Consider the following 24616-nt stretch of genomic DNA (forward strand, 5'->3'; position numbering starts at 1 on the left):
CACAGTTAAGGCTGCATTAAGCTTTGCATGGAAAGTACAGATTAAATTGCTTGATTGTGCAGTAATAAAATGTTTCCTGTTCAACTCTGCCATTCAAGGAAGTTTTATAATTAGCTGGTACTCTAAAGATTTCAGATGAACTTTAACATTTCAGCATTTGTCATCTTTTCCCTTTTGGAACGTGGTGATTTTGATTGAAGAAGATTTAATATAATGCGGTTAAACTGCAATTTCAACTAGAAGCTACTCTGAATCTAGACTGTAATTAATAAAATTTATTCGCACAGTTCTATTCAATTGTTACAATGAATGACTTTAGTAAATGCCAGGTTTACAGTCATTTATAAATAGCGTCCCCTTTGCTCATCAACTACATCATCTGCAGTAAGTTCTTATAGACTTCCAATACTAAGTTTTCTAAGGTGATGTTTTTCTCACATGAGGGTTACTGCTTAAAAGCATCACAGATCACTGTGTGCAAATCAAAGGCTGGTTATTTTTCAAAATTTTTTTGTCTAAAGTTTTACCTCTCTGCCTACTGATAGTATCTCCCCTGTACATCTGCTCCTATATTGTTTTTATACATTTATTTCCCACCTGTTCCATGGCTCTATGTAGTCCTGCGTGATAGAATAGAAATAAAACTACTGTGAAGAAAAAACAAGAAAGTTTGGTGGAGAAAGAATGCCACAGATAGTGAACTGCAGGAAAAAAAAAGGAAGTTGAAATGAGATAAAGCAAGGCCCAATAGTACCAATAGTATCAGACAAACAATATTGCTCTCCCATAGAGGTTCCCTCTACTGACTCTAGTAAGTACAAGGCAAGGTTTACAAGAAACAATGAATGCTTTTTATTGGGTCAACTTTTTATTGGTCACTGTAAAAAGCCTACGCTGAAAACAGACAAGCTTTGGGCACAAAATGTTAGTACTGTTATGAAGAGGCTTACAAAGAGAGCCAGCACTCAAGCACTCAGCTGTCCAATACACAAAGCTCTTTCCTCTTCTCTCCATAGACACACACATCTTGCAGTAAACTCAAACTTCCTATGCTTTTGTTGCACCTTCTTTCTCCTTAAAAAAGCGACACACGTTTTAGAGAAATTCAGTGCTCATGCAACCATTATATGCACTCGGCACCTGCTGATCTGTATCTACACGACCCATGTCATATGGTCATGCACATTTATTTCTCTCAGACACTGGACACTGCTCTACACAGGGACCTGAACTGTACTATATTAGTAGTTAATAAAAAAAAAAACAAACATACAAACAAGATACTTCTAACTTACAGTGTACTTCTAAGCACGTAAAAATAAAAAGTGCTTTAAGACACGTATAATCAATGGATATTAAGAAGTTACAATCACAAAATAAAGAAGAGAGTTAGGCGAAGTAGATTATGATAACAAAAGAGAATAAATGGAAGGCTTACCCTTATGCTGGGCTCACCACAAAACACCAGAAGGAGGGATCTCCAGACGAGATCCTTCCCCTCTGGTAGCCAGCTCTTAAATAGGTCTAGGAGGGGTGCAGCCTGGCTCCACCCCTTCCGGCAGCACAGGTGAATTGCCTTCAGCTGTGCTCCTCTGGCTGACTCAAGGCTCACCTCAGGTGATCAATCAGAGGTTCAGGCCATAACTCAGTAGTTCCCATACAAGACAACGCAAGACTGAACTGCAAACATTATGAGGCAATTATGTATCTTACATAATAGCAGCTGAGCTTGCTGTCTAATCAAAGAGCTGTCTATGCTGAAAAAGACCTTCAAGATTATCCAGTCCAACCATCAACCTGACCTACCAAATCTCATCACTAAGCCATGACCCTAAGCACTAACACATCGCTCCTGAGTATTTCCAGGGATGGAGACTCTACCACTTCCCCAGCCAGCCTGCTCCTATGCTTACCAGCCTTTCAATGAAGAAATTCTTTTTAATATTCAGTTTAAAACTTCCCTTTAGCAACTTCAAGCCACTGCCTCACATCCTATCACTTGTCACCCAAGGAAACAAGACTGTCACCCACCCACCTTGCTGCAACCTCCTTTCAGGCAGCTACAGTCAGCAGTGGGGTCTCCCATTAGCCTTTTCCTGATTAAATAGCCTCAGTTCACTCAATCACTCCTTTCACCAGCTGTGTTAATCTCTGCACAACAAGCAACATCCTTCTTGTAGCAAAGGGCCCAAACCTGAATTCAGTATTCAAGGTGTTGTCTCACAACAGAGTGCACTACCCCAGTCCTGCCAGTCATACTATTTCTGTTGCGAGCCAGGCTGCCATTGGCCTGCTTGACCATCTGGGTACACTGCCGTTGACCAACACCCCCCAGTTGATTTTATGCTGCACTACTTTCCAGTCACTCTACTCTAAGCCTATACTGCAGCATAGGGTTTTTATGACCCAAGTTTAGGACCCAGCATTTAGCCTGGCTGTATGTCATGTGACTGGCCTCAGATCATCAATACAGAATATCTAGATCCCTTTCCAAAGGGAGATCCAACCTATCCAGATCTCTCTCCAAAGTCTTTACACTCTCATGCAGACCAACAGTCCCACTTAACTTCGTATTATCTGTAGATTTAGTAAGGGTGCCCTCAGTTCCCTCATCCACATTGATTAAAATCTTAAAATACTGAATCTTGAGAAATGGCACAGGACCTGGCTTCCAGCTGGATGGAACTCCATTCACTGTGACTTTAAGCCCAGCCATCCGACCAGTTCTTTGTACAGCTATTGAAGACACCAACAGTCAGTTTCTCCAGGAAGAATATTGTGAGAAACAGGGTAAAATGCCTTCCTAAAATCGAGGTAAACAACATCCACAGCCTTTCCCTCATCCAAGATGTCTAAGCAGGTCATCTTGTTATAGGAAGCGGCCAGGTTAAGTCAGGCAGATCTGCCCTTCTCTGTCTGCTTCTGTCTGCTTCTGATCACCTGACTGTACTGTATCCATCATATTATAACAAGACATAGAGGCAACCATGCGTAGCCATATCTGTGTGCAAGAACTGTATCTTATTCAGAATAAACTACTACAAAATATTTACTCATTTTTACAAGGATGTCTTATTAATATCCCTACGTGTGTTAACTGCAAGTGAGAAATACAGTATTTCTGACCTCAGTGGAAAACAACAGATAACTCTGAATAACCTAAGTATCTCTCACATTTTTCATTTTCAAGAACTGTTGCTCACTTGCAAATCATAACACTGCTTAAGCCTCAAGAGCTTTCAAAAATCCTATCTGCAGAACTCCATTACACATATTTATTTTGGAGGACTTGTACTTAAAATCTAAAAAGCCCTCCAGAACTACTATAAAAAATTTAGTTTTTGAATGCATAGCAGCTACCTTATTAAACAGGCAGAGAAGTGTAGTATTCCTAAAGCATTCTTCTCAGCTTTCCTAGTTTAGTAAGATAAAGCCCTTCAACATGTCATGTTGATTTCTCAAAACACAGTTAATGTTCTGAAAAAGTACCTATTATCTTGATACTGCAAACTATACACTCTCAAATTCAGATGAAAGGCAAGATAACAAGAAATGCCTCTTCTCACACTCCATATCACTTCATCACAATTCACCACAGAATATCTGTAACACTGCCACTACCTGACAAGAGCAGAAATTATCAGCTGCAGAACTTTGCTGCATTCCCAAACCTATTTAAAATTCATGATAAATTAAGGCAAGCTGGTAAATGTATGTACCTTTCCATAGTCACTAACAAGTGTCTGTTATTTAGTTCTTCCAATAAAACTTGAAGTCTGCCCTTGCTTCCAAAAATACCCCTTGCAGCCAACTTTCTATTCCAAGTCCTCCTTTCAAGTTAATGTTATCAAAATTAGGTCCTGTATTGCAGCACCCAGTTCACACAAAACAGAATAATAGAAAGGCTGGGGAAGGCTGAGAATGCTTAAATTAACTTCTGAGTTCACAAGAACACTACCTATTACAGCCACTAAGATTCGTACTTTTGAGATAATCTCAGTAGTGTTGCAAATCTGGGGAAGCCTAAATAGGAACAGGCTTGTGCCTGTTCCCTTTACTTACACTTTCATTATACATCATATGGATCAAAAATAATCCAAAGTATTTAGATCTGTCTTTTAAAGAGAAAAAAAAAAAAAAAGCACCATAACACAAATTAAGATTTATTCCAGGGCCTGCAGGTAGTGATTCTATAGCTAACCATTAAACAGATTTGCTAAATGACCTTGAGTAAATAATGTAAGCAGTGCTTGTAAAGCAGTCTAAAAGTAAACATGCTAAATGATTCACACTGTAACAACTTCAATTTTTAAAGCTTTTTCTTCTACATTGTTTTTCCCTAATCAAAAACTTTTGTGTTAAGATTAATTTCAGAGCTTGTTGAAGAAGTCAGGGAGTGGGAAGAAAGAAAATCTGAGCTGTCACTACTTTCCTTCCAGCTGTTTTTCACAATTCCAACAAAGTACTTCAGTTATTTCTTGTTATTAACTTGTTTTGTTAAAACACAAATGGGGGAGGAGGGGAGGGGAGAAGGGAGATGCATTCAAAGCACTGCTTTTGTTTTACAGACATTCATAAAATTTGAACCTTGGGGATCTGAGGAGCGCTTCTGCGCACAAAAATCTGCGTACAAGTTACACAAATCCTGCAGACTTCACCCTGCAGGATACGTTCAGCTTCTAACTCTAGCCAATAGGAATCAGAGACAATGGCTGCTGCAGAGGGGCTGAGTGATCCAAGTGACCCCAGTAAAGACGACAAAAGGTTTTGTCTTGTTCAGTGGTAGAAAACAAGAACAGAAATTTCTGATACAAACATTGTTAGTTGGCATGAAACTCATGTATACACAAGCTACTAATATGCCAATAAAAACTACTAAGCAGGTTATTAAATTATTATTTGTATTTACACTTCAAAAGACTTACATAATGCTTCAGAAACATGCTTAACCTGTACCTAACTTGGAAGCCTTTGAAGCATTTGCCTCTATCTGTGTTCTCTACAGAGCCACTTATGACAATTAGCTCACTGGCTGTCTTAATTCTTGTACAAACTAGATGAAGTAGACATATAGCTGAAAAAATTACTACTTAACGTACAAACATGAAGTAAACCAATGAAGTTACTAAGGGTTGGTGTGATGTTGATTTTCACACTTGAGGAAAATGCTGGGTAAGAAGCCAAATTTAAGGTGATGTTTTGCAGAGACTGATGGACTGCTATTTTCTAAGCAGAGAACAGTATGTTAAACGGTCATGATTTCTGTAAGAAATCAAAAACTGTACTTCAATGTCTGCTGTAATAAAAACATCACCGCACAAAAGCAGTACTGTGTTCACATTTCAATGTTAGGTATTGTAGACAAATTGAAGCTGTTGTGTCACACAAAATGATTTCCCTTTCTGGAAAAAATAAAAGAGTTTTTGACATTGGTTTACAAGAATAACTAATGCAGTGACATTTGTTGTTCCAAGTATGTATTACCTTTGCATGATCAATGCGAACAGAGAGCTCTTTTGATGCAAATCCACCAAAAATCAGGCTATGGATGGCTCCTATTCTTGCACATGCCAGCATGCAGCACACTGTCTGTGGAATCATAGGCATGTAGATGACCACTCGGTCTCCTTTCTTCACACCATGTCTGACCATGACATCAGCTAACTTGGACACCTGTACTGACAAAACAATCACAATATTAAAAGCTTTTCCTACAATCAACAGACTCAGCACATAAAGGAGACAAGCAAGTAAGACACAGAAAGTTGATGAACAATGCAATCCTCAGTCCAACTAGAAGTAACAGGAACAGGAGTTTTGTTTACAATAGTTTAACACCAGCAGTAAGACTAATAATTGACATTGTCTGGGAAGTTCTTGGGGTATCAGAATACATATGTAAGTCTAAATTCAGAGAAAAGCAGTTGCTCTGTCTGATAGGGGAACTCTCACTCAATAGTAATAGTAGTTTTTTCCTTAGTAAGCTGTCATTCACTACAAAATACCACAATTAATATTAGAAATTATGAGATTCTAATTTGTTTCACTGTCAATGTGAATCTATTCCTATATGAACACCTCACACCTGACCTATAATGCATTATTCTTTCTGTATTCATTATACCACACAGGTAAGGTTTTAAGTAAAGGTCAGCCTTGTGGAAGACTCTTACCATTCTGCACTATCAGACTGGGAAGAAAAGAAGGGTAACTGAGAGCAGCAAGGGGATACGTCCTGTAGAATGAAAAATACCCACTTCCAAGCATCTCAAGCAAAAACATGTTTTCAGTGACACAGCAAATAACATAAGCAATGGGAACAGCCTAGGCCAATCTTGTATAAGTAAAAGAGGAAGGAAGGTTTTTCTTTTTGAAGGATGTACAATTCAGGAGAGCAGATCTGCCTTAAAACGTTTTACTTTCATTTATACTATTCTCCAAATTTGCATTTTCTCTATTTAAAGAGCTACTTTAATGCAGTTCAGCATTTTAAATATTAGTATCACTCTTACTTTCAGTGATTTGTAAGCATTCAGTGCTTTCTTTTAGTCACGTTGAATGTATTGAAGAGGGGCACAGCATTACCTCATTGCTTCCCTGTTCCATAGAATCGCACATCTCTGTGGCCTGAGATTGGAATATCCAAGAGCTCCAGAAGCATCTGAGCTGTGTTTACATTAAACACACTGCTCAGTCTGATACTACAGACACTGCACATTTCTACACCTCTGCCTGAGGATTTAAGAAAACAGACCCAAGTATGCATACTCACATCAGAAGCCCCCCTTTTTTATAAGCATCATATAAATCCCTGCTGTTATTTTCAGCCACAAGACAGCATGTGTATGTAAGGCAAAGTTGTCAGAACACCAAGTTGCAAACACACATAAATGTATGCAATTCATTCATAATAGCCCTCTCATCTTAAATACAGCTCATTATCAGAACAAATATCTTTAATTCTAGATGTATTAATACCTGCCAATACACTAAAACAAATCAACAAGTCTTAGACATGCACACAGCCAGACAAAGCAGGAAGATTCAACCCGTACTGCAAAACCAACAACATCCACCTCTGACATCACAGGCCAAAATAATAAAATATGAGGCACTACTTTCAGAGCAACCCTCATAAAACACTGCCTCCACCTGCAACTTCTTGGAAGATTGTGGAACATCATAAAACATGTTTACATTGCCCTCAGGATTGATGTGAAAACCCTGAAACATTCAAGCAATCATTCTAAAACAGAAAAAAAGTGGGAGTATGAACATTTCATAAAACTGTTAAAAGCCATGAAATTTCTCAGTTTGTAACAGTATGTTCTCATTTATGGCTTACATAAAGAAAGCATATTTCATCACTCATGATTTTACACTTGTTATTTCCCTACCAGCATGCTGTTTCTCTGCTTTGCTTCAAAGTTTAAGATTGCTCCATTGCCTTAATATATTTGACACCTCAGTAATAAAATCGCTTTCGACAAGTGATATAATAGGAGACTGAAGCAGACTCTCAGATTTGAAGATCTAGACTTAAATTACACTTACATCAAACGCAAGCCCTAGTAAGCATGTTTTATTTGCACCCAGCCACCAAACAAATAATATCTGTATTAGCAGTTCAGGTTTTGAGACACTGCTATTCTGAAGCAAACCAGCTGGCTGGCCCCAGTGGTTCAAAATGCAGTTTTGGTCCCCATCACAAGAATTCTGTTTAGAAGACATTAATCACAGAATCACAGAATCACAGGGGTTGGAAAGGACCTCCAGAGATCATAAAGTCCAACCCCCTGCCAAAGCAGGTTCCCTACAGCAGATCGTACAGGTAGGCATCCAGGCAGCTCTTGAACATCTCCAGAGAAGGAGACTCCACCACCTCCCTGGGCAGCCTGTTCCAGTGCTCCGTCACCTCACTGTAAAGAAGTTCTTGCACACATTTGTGCAGAACTTCCTGCGCTGCAGTTTCCAGCCGTTTCCCCTTGTCCTGTCTCCACTCACCACTGAAAACAGTCTGGCCTCGCCATTCTGCCCCCCACACCTTAGATATTTATAGACCTGGATCAGGTCCCCTCTCAGTCTCCTTTTCTCAAGGCTGAACAGACCCAGTTCACTCAGCCTTTCCTCATAGGAGAGATGCTCCAGGCCCTTCACCATCTTCGTGGCCCTCCGCTGGACTCTTTCCAAGAGATCCCTGTCTTTTTTGTACTGGGGAGCCCAGAACTGGATACAGTTCTACTAAACTGAAAATTTCACTCCAAATGCTTAAAAGAGGAATTCCAAACCTTAGTGGTTTAAACAACGCTTTGGTCTCAACAGAATACAATCCCTATGTACATGTCAGCATGTTCATATCAGGGAGATATCTTTCAAGGGAAAGTTTTTGGGACAAGCATAGATATTGTCCATTTTCCTTTCTGTTTTGCGAGACTGGCTGTGGGACACATGCCTCTTAGAAGGGAGGAGAAAGAGGAGGAGATGGAGATTCTGTAACACTTACCAACTCAGCATGGATTTTGTGTTTGCTCAGAAGCAATGCCACAGCATCCACTCTACACAAGAGGGGATTTCTAGACAAACATTTTCCTCAGAAGGAATACTGAGAGACACCACAGTGCTCTGTAAAACTCCTGCAGCACCTGAGTTCCCTCACATTAGCCAGCCAATATCCACAGACTGAGAGAGTATTCAAGCAGCAGTGAGACATGAAAGGAAAGCACAGAGCTTTCTAAAGGCATCCACAAGTCAAGGATGGAAAGATTTGTGGAACAGATAGATTCAGACTGCTTTGAAGTGAGTCATGGGACATTTGGTTCAAACTAAACCTATTCCAAATTAAAGCCAGCAAACCACATATAGAGGAAATGTCAGGAGCCTCAGCAATCAATTCAACATGGCTTTGCTACATTCATCTGCCAGTACTGCACCAAATTATACACTACTGCAGGCATCATTGATGTTGACGTGATCCTGTAGAGCTATCTTAAGTCAAGGGAGATCAAGTTCCTGCTACTTTTTCTGACTTCGAAGATGATTTGGAAGCCTTTTGTGTGGAATGTGAAAAATCCAAGACACCACTCTTCCTAAATGCCTGATTAGTCTCATCCCTTACTGAATACTAATATTGGTATTTCTGAAGAGCTACCTCTGTGACAGCACAGTTAAGTCTTCCCAGGACATCCACTGAAGAATGACATTTGAAATTTGAGTAAGAAAATGAAAAACAGCATTAAACAAAAAAAAGACTAATATATAATACTGTCAAAATAATTTTGCTTTAACAATCAGGATAAAAAATTAGACTGTCAGTTTCAGTAGGATTTTCTATATTCAGTTTTGATCTGGTAAGTACTTCTTTTAAGTACTTCTGAGAATGAATGTCTTGAAATGAAAGGAATTGGTCACTTCTGCAGGGAGAAGGCAAAGAAAGAACGTGGAGTAAAGCGTGGAGAATGAGAAAGACTGCTGGAAGCAAAGCAATCTAGGTGATAGTTCAGTCATATATAGAGGAGATGCAAAGCAAGACAGACACAGCTACAACCTGAAAATGGCTAATACAGCGATCTCAGAAGGAGATGCTGTTAGAGTGGGTAATTATAGAAAAAAGTCCATCCTGCAGAATAAATTATATCCTAACCCAATGTCGATAACCCTGAAACCCTTCTCTCATCCATGTTTCTGTAACATTCAGTGCTGAGAGGGACTCAGCCTGGGGGAGAAAGGAGGGTTGGTTTTCAGTAATCCTGTCAGGTTGCTACACTCAGGAATTATTTATTACAGAACCAAATTCAGCACGCTAACTGTGCATTGTTACTGAAAAGAATGACAAAGAGACATCATACTTGTTTTGTGTAAAATATCTGTCATGTGTCAACATCTGCAAATGTGGTACTCAAATTCTTGAGATGTTTTTCAGCAAGGGAGGCCTCAGTCATGTAAACAGAAAGGTTTGTTTTCACGCACATAACAATGTATGCCTTAACCTGAAAATGGTAGCATTTTCCAACACAATCAGAAAGTTTACTTTTAAATGAACAGAATCCTTTGCTCCCTATTTCTTCTGGGTAACTAACGCTGCAGTGATTCAGCAGCATTTCTAAAAGAATTCATGCCTCCATTATCTTTTCCGGGCATCTCACTACTGGAATTTGAGAATACTCCAAGGCACATACAAAACTGAAACTTTCATCGCACCACTGCAGTGGTTCGACGCTGTAATCCTCACGTAAAGACCTCTAACAAGCACCAGTACAGGAAATAAGTCAAATTGGCACACTCTCAGAGACCATCACATCTCCAGTTTTCCAAAGTCCTACTCTCTGCATTTGCAGCATTCCATCTGTAACCGCATATAATTAATACAATATGATTGTATGCACCAAATAAAATTTCACTTTAACAAACAGTGACAGTGTCAAAGCATTCCAAGTGTAGCAGTACAGTGTATCAACAGATCTCGCCATTCCCAACAAAGAACTGCTGAAATTGCCCTACAATTCTTATGTTCCAGCTATGCCTTAAAACAAAAAAAAAAAAAAACCAAAGCACAAACTTTTCCACAGGTCTGACACTAAACAACCACAAGCTTCCAAAATTTCTCTCGGTTACTTATAATTTAGTGATGCTTGACTTTAATTGCAACATCATTGTAGCTTTTACATCTGAACTGTTGTGCAATGAGTAAAAAGGATAATGTGAGAACAGCAGGCATCCTGAGCACATAGCTCAAGCCATCCTACCCTCCTTAAGAGGCTGCATTATCTCCAACCAAGCACCTATTTTCTTCTTCCATCCTTACCATGTATTTGATCCTTGGACACACTGTCCAACTTGGTACAAAATTCTGCATGTTCCAACCCTGTCACCACAGCTATTCTGCACATCTTCTAGTGAATCCACCTATGAATTCCTCTTTTTTTAGCAAAAGCCAGAAAGACTTCCATTGCTTCAAATGTCTCTTGTATGGACATTCTGAACAGGCAGCCTATCTGATAAGATATTGTCACTGAAATATCAGCTTAATGGCTAGAAAGACTACTAAACATTCATTGGATGGGTACACTTCAGACTACAGTTTGCACACAGATTTACACTGTCAGCCTATTTTAAATTGAGAAAGAAATTCAAGACAGAAAGCATAAAGTTTCTTTCCAGGGTACTGCTCTGTTCATATGTATAGTCTACACTTAGACCGATCTGTAACGAAACATGCAAAGCACTGAAAGCCTATTTCAGCTCTAGCATATAGTACGTTTAGCTTGTGCTGAGCAGCAACAAGTGATGATGGAGGGATGTGAGCCAAACAAGGTAAGCCACAGCCTCAGTGGTTTAGTGCGCCTCTGCTCAAAATCTCTCCTCATCTCTACATAATCTACGACACAAAACACACAAGCAAATATATCTGCAGTTTTCAGCCAACATCTTTGTGGGTATGTTTGTTTTTTGGTATCCAGCAATGACCAGATGAACCAAGTTAAGTTCCACAAGAACGGACCAGAAAGCTGCAAGAGAAGTTATTAATCTTAAATCCTGCCTTTCATGATAACACTCCCTTTTAATTAAAGAGAACAAGCTACAGAATTTCAAATTCTGCACATATGTCTGATTACACTTTTCTGGATAGAATCAGATGGTTATCCCACTATTCTAGGTCAGAGTAAGCTAAAGGTAAGCAGAGTTAGCTCCCTCAGACCTTCCACACAGAGAACCAGCACGGGCCATCAGCACTCCCACTGCAGCCTCAAGCAGGCATGCAATGCAGCTCTCCTTAGAGCTGCTTCCTGTGAACGTTGGATTTGTTTTTACACTCAATCGTGTACAGCCATAATCAAGGTATGTACCTTCGTCTCTGCCATAGAGGCATTTTTGTTCATCATAGCAACTCACTGTCATGCAGCTCGACAAATATTTTGCATTCTTTCATGCACAGAAAATAAGGGCTATTAGAAAAAAAAAAAAGAAAAAAAAGAAATTCAAGAGTGAAAAGTTCAGAATGTAACCAACCAGAACAAAATATATTTAACTGCAGGAAAAAAAAATAGAGGAAGATCAAAACCTCTCAGATACACTATTATTTGATGTAAGCAGTGAAGCTTACAAATCAATACAAGCACAACGAAAGGAATAAAGTAGAAAGATAGACCATTTTTACCACCCTAATATCCACCTGCTGTGCAATATTTCCAGCCTATTCCCAGTAACAAGGTTATTCTCAAACGTACCTGTTCAAGGAGTTCTTTATAAGTTATTTTCTCTTTGGTATTTGTTACAGGACTGTCATAAATAATGGCAGCGTGGTCTCCTCGTCCATTCTCAACGTGACGATCAACAGCATTGTAACAGATATTCAGTTCTCCGCCGACAAACCTAAAAAAGAAGTTGGGAGAATACAGCAGGCAACCTTCACAGAACTGAGACAGGGTTGTTTCTTGAAGTAGAGATCAAAACTTTACACTCAGTTCAGGAAGTCCTTTCTTTATTCTAGAATCACCCAATTTACTGAAAAAGATAAATAAGCTCATTATTTAAATCAGTAAAAAAAAGTGAAGTATTTCCACCTTAACTGACTTAACTAAGAATCCGCTAAACTTGATCGTGATTTAAATTCCTTTGCATCAATCATTTTGATTTTTATAGCTAAGACTTCAGGGAACAAGACATACATTCACGTAAAACAGTTTGACATTATGAACATATCTTATTACACTACTTTGTACTGGCATGCACGTGTACCTTTTTTATGAAGAACCAGCTCAAGACACAAAATGTTCTAATTCACACGCTGGCAGTAGCAGTTAAGCACGCACACATCTGTATCCAAGTGAAACTGACCCCAGCAGTCATAAAAGCTTATAAATTTGTCTGATATTCTGAACGCACTTGACATTACCATGAGCTACATCAGTGACTTAAAAGCCTCTGTAAAGGAGTGTGAGTCACGGTCTCTTCAACAGCCAGACATTTAGAAAAAAATCTCTTCTAATTAAAAAAAAAAAAAAAAAAAGTCACCTGCACAGACTCTGGTTTTACTTTCAATGCAATTTTACAAAGAAAATTCAAGCGTGCCACAGTCCTCAAGACAACACAGAAGGCACCATATGCTACAATTACTATTAGCAAAGAAGACACAGAATTGAAGTTACCCAAAACGATGCTCTCCTTTGTGCTTTGCTATCTATCTACAGGAAAAAGAAGAGCAACAGAAAAAAATACTGCCCAGTTTTCAAAAATGCTATGGGGATGCTCACTGACATAACGTCTTGTTGTAACGTAAAAGATAAAAACAGATGGCCTAAAATAACCCATAACTAATTAAAAGAGAGCATTTTCCTTCCCATATAGTACAGGACCTCTCTAAAGTAGGACATATGATGTAATTTTTATATATCCATATGCACAGATTAGTCCCTATTGTCAAAGAATGGCAATTATTAAGCTCAGCCCAATTAGGATGTCAGGACATAGCAATCTTCTACTGTGACTTGTTTACAATGCCATTGAGAAGTGGAAGAGGAAGAAAGAAACAAAAAACTGTTGTGGTTTAACCTGGCAGGTGGCTGAGCACCAAGCATTCATTTGCTCATTCCTCCCCTCCCCAGTGGGATGGGGGAGAGCACAGGTTAAGAAAAACAAAGTAGAACTCATGGGTTGAGATAAAACTATTTACTAAGATAGAGGAAAGGAAAATACTTATGACTCTCTCTCTATATATATATAAAAAAAAGAATGTATATAACATGTGATGTACAAGAAAATGTTCACCTCACCCCAATCAATGCTCTGCTAACCCCTCGAGCAGTGGAAGAAAATCAGATGAACTCCCACCCCCTTTAAAACTTCTTCCACATAATGTCACATGGTATGGAATATCCCTTTGGCCAGTTTAAGCCAGCTGTGCTAATTCTGTTTCCCCCCAGCTCCCCAGGGCCCTCAGTGTAAATGGCCTTGGCTTTGCACAACACTGCTTAGCAGCAGCTATAAACATCAGTATGTTATCAACATTGTTTTTCTCCTAGAACCAAAACACAGCATCATACCAGACTCTCTGAAGAAAACTATTCTGTTCCACTGAAACTATGACAAACATGCTGTACCATAAAGCCCTCCCCATAAAAGAAGAATTGATGGATAATAAAAGACTGTCAGTTGCTTCAGGTAACACAGAGAAACTCTGTATAACTGCCATAATAGCCGTGTAGGAATCAGGACATCCATGGATTTTTATATCAAATCCCTGTCGGATGATAAGAACAATTCTGTTTAAGAAAACATGTAGATGTTGCTGTAAGGGAAGTGGTATAGTGGAGAAATATTGGTGGTAGATGGATGGCTGGACTGGATGATCTTGGAGGTCTTTTCCAGCCCTGGTGATTCCATCATTCTACGAATGAGAGCACAACATCTGGGTTATCACGCATAACTACTTAAGAATGGTAAAAATATGAGGGGTAGAAGAGCTTGGACTCTCAGAAGGATGCATGACAAGTTCAACACTGCCGTGCTTTATAATGACTGCTTGTGAAAAATGTGAGGCTGAGGGTTGAAAGCAACGCCACGGCATTCAGATGGTGTGACAAGAGCTCTGCAAAGGGAAGGAGGAGCACAGGCTGCCATGGGCCCAGAAGGCAGCAGTGTGCAGCTCACCTGCTATGGCCACAGCCACAGCTCTTCTGCTTCTCTGCTGGTCACACACAGGCGTGTTGGAGCACCCCATTCTGTATGGCAAATAAACTGCCTGGCCTTGAAAAGCTGCACAGTGCTGCTGCAAATTTCTGTTCATTCAGTGATTCCCAAAGAGATGAATATCTCTGAAGAACACAGAATTGCTCAGGTTGGTAAAGACCTTAAAGATCACCAAGTCTGACCACATCAATTTTTTTGAATGAGCTCTAGGAGAAAAGCAACATCAGCATAAAAACAGGACACAGTCCTGAAAATAAGGGCACTGATTCGAAAAAGAGTTCTAGAACTGAAAATGCAGTATTCCAATAGACTGCAGAAAGATATGGGATGAATCTGCAGGATAAGTATAAGAGCTGCAAGTGAATTTTGCCATAACAAGTAAGGCTGTAAAACGCTAATCTGTTGCTAACCAGACATTTCTTTCAACACAGCATGCAAACTGAATTCCTGGTCAAAAATCATTCCTTTAGACTACATTCCTAGTGCTGAGAAGTGAGTAACATTTAGCAAATGGAGCCCAGAAAGAGTAAAACAGAAATAAAAAGAGCAAACAGTGATGAGTCTAACGCATAAAGGAGACTGGCTGCAGGCTCTTTGAAGAGCTCACCTGCTGCCCCTTTCTGCAGTAAAATGTCAGGGTTCTGCCAACACCACAGCAGGATTTACGTGTTGGCTGTAACAACGCAACTGTTTGTTTCACAGCAACTTTTTTTTTTTTTTTTTTAATTGGATTTGGCCAATATCTACCTCTTTTTGATAACTCTTCCTGTCCACCATCAGTTTCAATAGGGCCAAATTCAGGTGCTGCATTTTGGTCACAACAACCCCAGGCAACCCTACAGGCTCAGGGAGTGGCTGGAAAGCTGCCTGATGGAAAGGGACCTTGGTGTACTGATGGACAGTTGGCTGAAATGAGCCAGCAGTGTGACCAGGTGGCCAAGAAGGCCAATGCATCCTGGCTTGGATCAGGAATGGTGTGGTGAGCAGGACTAGGCAAGTCATCCTGCCCCTTGGCATTGCTGAGGCCTCACTTTGAGTAGTCTGTTCAGTTTTGGGCACCTCAGTACAGAAAGGACATTGAGGTGCTGGAGCAGGTCCAAAGAAGGACAACAAGGCTTGTGAAGGACTTGGAGAATATGCCCTATGAGTAACAACTGAAGGAGCTGGGGCTGTTTAGTCTGAGGAGAAAGAGGCTGAAGGGAGACCTTATTGCTGTCTTCCAGTACCTGAAAGGTGCTCATAGCAAGAGCGGGGTTGGTCTCTTCTCACTGGTGACATGATTATTGGAAAGGGCCTCAAGTTGTCCCAGGGTAAGTTTAGGCTGGATATCAGGAAACAGTTCTTTACAGAAAGGGTTGTTAAGCACTGGACTCCCCAGGGAGATGGTTGAGTCACCATCCCTGAATGTGTTTAAAAACCATTTGTATGTGGTGCTCAGAGACGTGATTGAGCAATAATAGGTTGTTAGAGTTCAGGTAGTATGGTTATGTTGCGGTTGGTCTTTATGACCTTGAAGGTCTTTTCCAACCTGAGCAATCCTACAGTTCTATGACCCTTGAAAGCAGTAGCCTTTGATAACCCACATGATGACTAACTTTCCTCAAACAATACACCTGTGCAGTGATTCCAGCAGTTACCACATTAGGACACTGTGAGCCCCTGAAGAGCTGCTGCAGCCTCCCACGGCCTGGCGCTCTGCTCCTCCCAGCTTCTGCTCCTCGGTCACATTCCAACTCTCCTTTAACTACATTTCAACATGACTGCTGCCATTAACCCTTATGATTAATAGAAGGGGACAAGAAAATTCTGGGCAAGTCAGTTAGCTAGGTCTTCTGTAACAGGCCTTCAATTACACAGAGCTTAATATATGCTGTAAGTGACCAGGGAATGTTTTTACTGCGTTCAAAATTTGTTTTCATCTGTCAATAGTGATGAAACTAGTCTTGAAGAAGGCCACGCATAATTATCACTTAATTCTCAAAATTTATTTCTTAATTTCCAATAATATCTGCTATCTTCACAATCGAACAGGATTCCGAGAATTTACAGGCTCTGTTCAAATGGCTCAGGAGCAATGATAGTTAAGAAAAATGCACGCTGAAGGTTCTGAATAAATCCAGAATACATGCAAGAGAAAAATCTACACTGTAATTGCTCTGACTGTATAAAAAAAAAAAAAAAAAAAAAAAAAAAGCATTGTGCTAAAACCCCGTGACATCATGCAGGGCAACAGCACTTCTCCAGCCTGAGTTTCCAGGCATTAAATGGATTTCTTTTAAAATGCTTAGATGAAGGCAGAACAGACGGTGAATGAAGTGATAGACAAAACCTCTACACAGCACCACATAGTTTAAGATAACAGTATGTTAGTTGATCTAGCCACACTTTAACAAGTGTAACCAGCATTTAAATAGTCATCTGGGTAACATTCAGAAGTTCAAAGGTGATTTTATGTTACGTTTAACGTCTTGGAATCACAGAAAAATACAGCTTGTAAATTGCCCCCTGCCTGCACTAGTCAGGGAAAACTGTTTCTACCACTCCTAACAAAAAACCTGCCTAATCCAACTGTGTTTCCACATGATCCCCAAATGATCTGTTCTAGAGTTTCACCACCATTCGCACTGAACAGATTTTTTCTTCCCATTTGGAATGCCATTTACACAATCCTGCAGTGTGCAACAGGAGAGTCTAAAGAAAGCATGCTAGGGTATGCTTATGTTTCTGTTAGGCTCTTACAGCATTTAGAGAAGCAGAATTAGGATTAGAAACCGAAGTTTCAGCTGTGCTAACCACTTTCTTCAAGTAAAATAAAAGGGACCAGCAAACATAGTGTCTGTTTTGTCTGTCAGGTTTGGCAACAAAACACAATGATATTGAAAATAAAGCACACTTATTAATTGATCTAATAATACGCATCCAACACATTTTCTAACTCAAGAATTTCTTAATGGTACTTCAAAGTTCCATAAACTGCTTCCCAGGCAAAGTACAGAACCACATCTTTTCTCTCTTAGATCAGCAAACAGTTTTTCTCTGAAGCCTGGCATCGTGTTCAGTTCTGCTATGTTTTAACTGTTTTTTTCTCTTCAGAAAGTACTCTCAACAAGGCTCTTGTATCTTCTTTCTCTCTTAAACACAGTCCTGTCCTCAAAGAGCCTATCTATCCCTTGTCCTGGGGAGCACACAGGATACTGGCAACCATCTGAGTCTTCAGAGGCAGAATACTCTGGGATCCCTTGCAGCTCAGTATCTCTTAACATAAAGGAAAAGAAAAAAAAAAGAAAGAAAAGAAAAAATAAAGGAAGAAAATCGCATGTTGTGCATTAAGTTGATAAAGAGAATTTAAAAAAATAAATTGATTTACTTGAAGTTTTATGACCCATGACAGGTCAACAGATATCTGACATCCAAACAGTAACTATGGGCCTCACATGGACTTTTCAGTGATGCGCACCTTTGTAAAATCCTACAGGACCCCAGAGCGGCTGAGGTTGGCAGGGCCCTCCGGGTGCACCTGCTCCGAACTCTGCTCCAGCACGTATCCCCAGAGCAGCATGCCCAAGCCCATGTGCACGTAGCTTTGGAAGATCTCCAAGTAGGAGACTCCAAAGTCTCCTGGGCAGCCTGTGCCAGTGCACTGTCATCCAGACAGCCTGGAATTCTTTTCTGGTGTTCAGGGGGAACCTCTTGTGTTCCAGGTTTTGCCCACTGCCTATTAACTTGGCACTGGGCACCACCTGACTCTAATATCCTTCAGGTACTTGCATACACCGATGAGATGATTTCAGTCTGTGGCTATCTGCATCCACAGAGATAAAGATGCCAGCGGGACGGAAAGTCAGAAAAGGCCACTGGAAGATAAATCTGACTTCAGCCCAAATAACTTAATCCAGGTATCTCTGTCATGAGAACAAATTACTCCCACCTCAGAAACCAAAATGCTTTAAAAAGACTGAACCACATCAATTCCAGCCAGCAAGCTTACTATATCAAGCTACATCAGTTTGACAGGACCTGACAACAAAACTGTGCTCACCAGCATTGCTAATATTCTTTAATTCTTAAAAAGTAACTTTAAAGTTGTTGCAACAACTTTTTCATTACTTTATTCAAGCATGCCAAGGAGCTTTAGTGGTTCTTAACTGTGCAGGCAACCCTGCTTGCCCTTTTGGAATAGTACCATGGCCTCAAAGGCCCGTGGACCACGCGTCTCCTTATCCATCCATTCTAAGATTCCTGACTGTTATGTAGCCCCGCTGACTTAAGGAGATTTATCCCAGCTGGGTGCTGCTTAACATTCAGTTTAAGAGATAGAAACAATTTTCACTGGGAGAGCTGCTAACCAATAACCACAGCCAGCAATGAGAATGTAAGCTTCACATTGCTGGCTCTGTGTCTCCTCATTTTGACAGATTTTAGAGTGATTAATAGTTTTAATTACGTTTTGAAAAAGCTTAGTATTTTCAAATTAAAATCAAGTCAGAAAAACATAGAAAGAAAGCCGAGAACATCGATGTGAAAAAGATGACCCCCTGCCTTGCTTTCTTTATCTTGTATGAGCTTCTCCTTGGAAAGAGATTGAAGAGCATGAGGTAAACTTGCTGAAAAAGACATTATGGTGGTCGTGACAAAACTTTAACGGGCAAGCTGCCTTTGAAGAAGTATTGAAAATCCTCTCCTGCACTTTACAAGAAGGACGTTAGTTCTGTTTTGGATCAGGCTGCCATTCACCACCCACAGCACACTACGAACACACTGCCGTAACCACGTCGTCAGAGCAACGACCCACTGAGCCAACTCCTACCATTGCACAGCCCCATAAGTCTCTGTATTCGCACACGTCGCTGCCCGCCCTCCGCCGTGGCCAGGCTCCCGTGCTCCCCGCAGCCCGACGGAGCAGCAGGCACACCGCCGGCCACCTGCATCACACACAGGTCTGTGGCGAACTCCCTTCACTCCAACGCACTCCTCCACTCCGATTTCAGTTGTTAAGCCGGTGTAACCGTAATCTCCGCTGGGCTCTGCAGCCGTCCCCCCCGCGGCGGGCTGGTTGCCTCGGGCAGTTCGTGCAGCCCCGCCCGCCCGCGGCTCTCCCCGCCGTGCCCCGCACTCACCAGGAGTCGCTGCCCGGGCCGCGCCTCTCCAGAGCCCTGGCCCAGGGCTTGGACCACTGGATCAGCTCGGCAGCAGCTCCCCAAACTTTCTCGGGCTCCGCCACCGAGGCCCTGAACACTTCCCCGTACTGTCCTAGCGCCGGCGAAGAGGCGGCGGCGCGGGCCGGTGGTCGGCTCGCTGCGCAGGGCCGCCCTAGACACCGCCGGACAGCGCCGCAGCCCCCTGCCAGGGCCGCCAGCCTGCCCAGCAGCCCCATGGCGCGGCCTCACGGCGCGGTTTCGCAAACTAACGCTCGGAGCAGCCCCTGGCTCGCGGCGGCTCCCCCGCGATGAGCGGGGCTGCCCAACGACGGCTCCGACGTTCCGCGGCCAGCAGCTGCCCCAGTCAAGCGGCCGCACTCGGGAACGACGCGGAGCAACGCGGCCGGACCCCGCCGAGCGGGGCGGGCTGGTGGCCGGGGCTGCGCCCCCGGGGGCCGGGCTGGGACTGGCCTGGCGCCATCTCTGGGGCTGCGGCTCTGCGGGGCTCGGGGGCGGGCGAGGGCCGGCGCTGGCGGGAGCGGAGCCTCGTGGGTGTACAGAGGCCGGTGGAGAGAGAGGAACCCGGCAATGTTTACCCTTTTATCTCACGCATCGGGCACTTCGGGTTCCTGGTCTCTGGACGCAGACGTTGGCCCTTTTTCCACATCTGAACATTTTTTTCTATCGAGTAAAATTCTTCTGCAGAAAGCAGGTATAATTTAAAGATTTTCCTGTTCATCGCTTTTTTTTTTCTTTCTTCCTTGAGAAGTTTTTTGTGGTTGCAGCAAGTCATCATTACTGCAAATAACACTTCCGAAACCACATCCACAAATGACAGACAGACAGACAGACAGAAACCACCACTGAGTTTTGCTTGAGTGAAGAGGAACTTAGTATTCTGTGCAGAAACAAACTGAAAAGAGACAGAAAAACAAATTATTTCTTACTTAATAACTTGTGTGGCATACAGCCATAAAACTCGAGTGTTTATTTTGAAATACGCTCTCGCTTTGAGAAAAGCTGGCAATGATAAAGTAGGTATACTGTATGGCACTTAAAACCTACACCAGCTTCTCAGACATATTTTAGGGCTACTGCTGAGTTAGTACAAAAGAAGGTAAGCATGTATCACATTACTGGCACAGCTGTGATTAGATTAGAGCTAGTCCGAATACTCACTACAATGGATTTAATACATGAAATCAATTTCATTGCCTGCCTCAAAAGAAAGAGGGAAAAAAAAAAAAAAAAAAAAAAAAAAAGGCATGAAGAATTTGATTTACAGATTTACAGTCACTCCGCTTTTATTAGGTCACCTCCACATTCATGAACATGAAGGCTGATTGTTCCTTTCATTTCTGAGGCAGATGTAAGGAGCTCACCGTGTTCCCATGGCCTGCTGAGCCTGTTTTCTTTGCCCAGTGAGCGAGGGTCGCCTGTCCCACACTGCATGCCACACAGTGCCCCTGGCTCCCTCCCCACAACTGCAGTAACAGCCCAAGCAACACATTAGCATTCAAGAATCACTTACAACAAATTTAACCCTCTAAAGCACCTGAAGAACTATGCAGAGAAATGGTGAACATTTCCCTATGCCACGGAGAGGCTACAGCATGCCAACAAAGCAAGAACATCAAAAATGCATTTCTGGTATAGAGATTACTTTTGAGAACATTGCTTTCTTATACATTTTGACCATGGTGTCAGAGCAATTGCTGTCAGTAGAGTCCACAAAGCACAAATTAAAAGATAAATGAAAGAGAGAAGCTTATGGGGATTATAAACAGTGTGACTTCCTGACAGCCCTGGACTCAGATGTCAGTGCTGAATGCCTGGCAGCATGGCATGTGTTGTCCAAAGGAACACATACTTTGTGGCAACACACAATTACTCTCAGGATTTAAAAAAGACTCCCAGAGGTTTGTCTCGTATTTCCTGCCTGTGAGGTGCCTAACCTCATTGTGACTGAAAATTCTGACTGAAAATAACCAATCTGACTGAAAACTGTCATGGGAACATGGAAATATGTTTTTAGATAGTCGGTTTTGTTTTTGTTGTTTTGTTTGACCGTTTGTCTTCCTGTGAAGAAGATCAGCCTTAGTCCCATCAATGCCCACAAGCCCACTCTGGGCCGAGTTACATTGACTCTGCCTACCTGTGGCACCCAGCCTGGGCATTATGATTGCCTCAGCACAGTTTGCGAAGTTTGCTCCCCCAAAGCAAACTATTAGAGGTGTATATTACATCCACTCCCAAGGAGTAACCCTACTGATTAACCACTTCATGTGCTTCATTCTTCACATCACCAACACTTTAATGTTCCACTGCTTTGTAGGAGGCCTATAGCAATTGTATGTAGCCATCAATGTGTCCATGACAGAAAACTGATGTTGAAACATGTCCCTTTGTATTACTGAAAATAAAACTGCTGAGGCCAAAGACTAGCTGAAATATTTAATTATCTGTGTTCTGTAACCTGTTAGTTGTAGGCACTAACGCTAAGAGAAGTATCCTGATATTTAAACACATATGAGTAGTGTCAGGCAATACCTAGTATTTCTTGTGGTATTGAAAAGCAATGCAATGTTTCCACTCAGCCCATCATACACATTTAATATCAAAGTATAAGCTTTTGGCAAAGGAATTAGCTTTGAAACAGTAAATGCTCTGCTATTCATTTTGAGAATGTGTCCTAGTAGAAATGATACACCAGAGATGCAGAGGAGACAAATGAATTTAATCAGAACATGAAGTACATTAAATTCCTATTTTAGGTAACATTCTCTTATCTGTTTCCTAAAGGGATGTTTGAAATGAGTATCTGTGGAATATACTTCATTAATTAAACTACTCACAGCTCATATTGATATCTGAGGAGCGAAGAAGGGATTGCTAGCTCTCCCAATTGCATACTAGTAATTTAAGGTTCACTTACAAATGCTATTATAGCAGATTTCTGAACTGCTGAATTTTCTCTCTCTAAGGACTTTTTTTTTTTTTTTTGCAAAAGCTGACACTCCTGAAGCTCACACTCAACACAGAATTTTGAAGCAATGCCTAGTGATGTGTATAGCAATTACCCTTGTAGCTGCACTTCATTGTAAAACATATGCTTGTTTCTAGGTGCAGGTGTAGCAAAGAACAAAGTATGAAGCTTGGACTGCATATTTCTGCAATTTCAAAACAGTTTATCTGAAGCCTTTCTTTTGCTTATAAAAGCGAATTTTCTACAACAGTATCCTTTAAAGCGAGGTATGCATGTTTGAAGATATATGCATACTGAAAAAAGATGAGTTCAAAAGTATTATAAATTTTGTCTTCTATGTATGAAATATTCTGGCCGTTCTCATTAACTAGACCTTCTAACCCTGCTAATTCGAACTGCAGTTGGAGAGTCCACTAGGGAACAGGAAGCAGTACTGTAGATAAAGAGTTAGGATGTGTATTAACTCACTTTGTTATGGTTCTGTACCGCCTTTTATTCAACTCCTAGACTGTATCTCTCTCAAAGAACTGCCAGTCTTATGTGAATAGATTTCAGAGTCTCTCATGCTGTTAATGTTTGACAAGTAGAGATAGTCATGATTTTCTACACTATGTGTTAGTCAACAGAGCTAATTTCAAATCAAATAAACTTTTCCATTTTCCTGAAAGGTGAATGAAAGTAGTACATTTTAGGCACAAAAAAACATATACAGTTATTCTTCCAGTTTTCTACCCATCTTAAGTGTTGAACAGCTTTACTCAAAATGCACTAAAAATCTTACACAGAATTCAATATAATAAAAGTATTGCTTGAAAAGATACCTTTCTGGACAGAACTCTTCAAACAGACATTTTGGCTGATGTTAGTTAACACAAAAGAGGCCATGGCTTTTTCTGCAATCATAAGATGTGCCCATAGAAGAGGAAATAAAATCACAATGGCCCACAGAAAAACCTGTACTTACTACTCTTCTTTGTTTGATTGCTGCTTTCTAGCCTAAAGCTACCTTTGTGTCAGGGGTCTTTGGTCTGCCTAGTTTTCCAGCACTCAGAACAGTGAGTGGAATCAATGTCTACATCAGCGTGTCATGGTGGAGAACTTGTCAGCAAACTGAGTGCTGGAGTTCCATGTCCTCCTATTTATTTCTCTCTTTCTCTCACAAGAAGTGTTTTGGGAAACAGAGGATGAGAACTTATAAAAATGCTAAAATATCTGTATCCTGAGGGAGAAGCCACTTTTCACAGGCTGGTGGGAAGCGCTGAAATGAAAGCCTGTGACTCAGTCCAGGTGAGAATGAGGCATGACATGACTTAGAGATCCTCTGGGATGAAAATGCAATTTTAGTATCAATTATTATTGATGTTATCACTTGATTTCTCCCCAGAGAGGTCTCACAGCTCAGGAGGACCTGTATTTCATCTATAGTTTTCCAGATTTAAGTTCAGTCATATACTTAACTTTATTCATGTGAGCAATCTTATTCACATGAGACCTTACTTAACCTGAGTCACTCTGTTCAGGCAGCTTCGATAAAACTGTTCTTGGCAATAAACTTTTATATTTTAGGCTCTAAGAAGACTTAGCAAATGAGAGAAGAAAAAACAGAGATTACAGGGATCATCTTAAAAACAAACAAACCTAAAAAAATAAGAACATACACACTAAAAAAAAACCACAAAAAACTTACAAATCAAAGACATGAAAGCAAAGCAATTTCCTGCAAAAGCAAAATTATTCATGATATGCTCAGTCTTTAGGTGTGCTTGAGGAAAAGAATCCACAGTACATTTTATGGAGGACAGGTAGA

The 24616-nt window shown here is 41.0% G+C and overlaps 1 protein-coding gene across 3 annotated transcripts in view; it reads right to left on the bottom strand.

Annotated features, from left to right (window-relative positions):
* Positions 1-20203, bottom strand: part of ACSS3 (acyl-CoA synthetase short chain family member 3) — a 75448-nt gene extending 55245 nt beyond the window's left edge. The window contains exons 1-3 of one of the 3 annotated variants that reach the window (XM_052669079.1): positions 19803-20203; positions 12225-12369; positions 5485-5673 (exon numbers count right to left, since the gene is read on the bottom strand). In XM_052669079.1, coding sequence (XP_052525039.1) covers positions 5485-5673; positions 12225-12369; positions 19803-20059 — 591 coding nt within the window. In that variant the 5' untranslated portion in view covers positions 20060-20203. The remainder of the gene's footprint in view (positions 1-5484; positions 5674-12224; positions 12370-19802) is intronic. The other 2 variants (XM_052669080.1, XM_052669081.1) reach the window with 2 other exon arrangements.
* Between the last annotated feature and the right edge of the window lie 4413 nt (positions 20204-24616).

Source organism: Tympanuchus pallidicinctus, unplaced genomic scaffold (assembly GCF_026119805.1).
Source record: "Tympanuchus pallidicinctus isolate F22 unplaced genomic scaffold, pur_lepc_1.0 scaffold8, whole genome shotgun sequence".
Taxonomy (NCBI): Eukaryota; Metazoa; Chordata; class Aves; order Galliformes; family Phasianidae; genus Tympanuchus; species Tympanuchus pallidicinctus.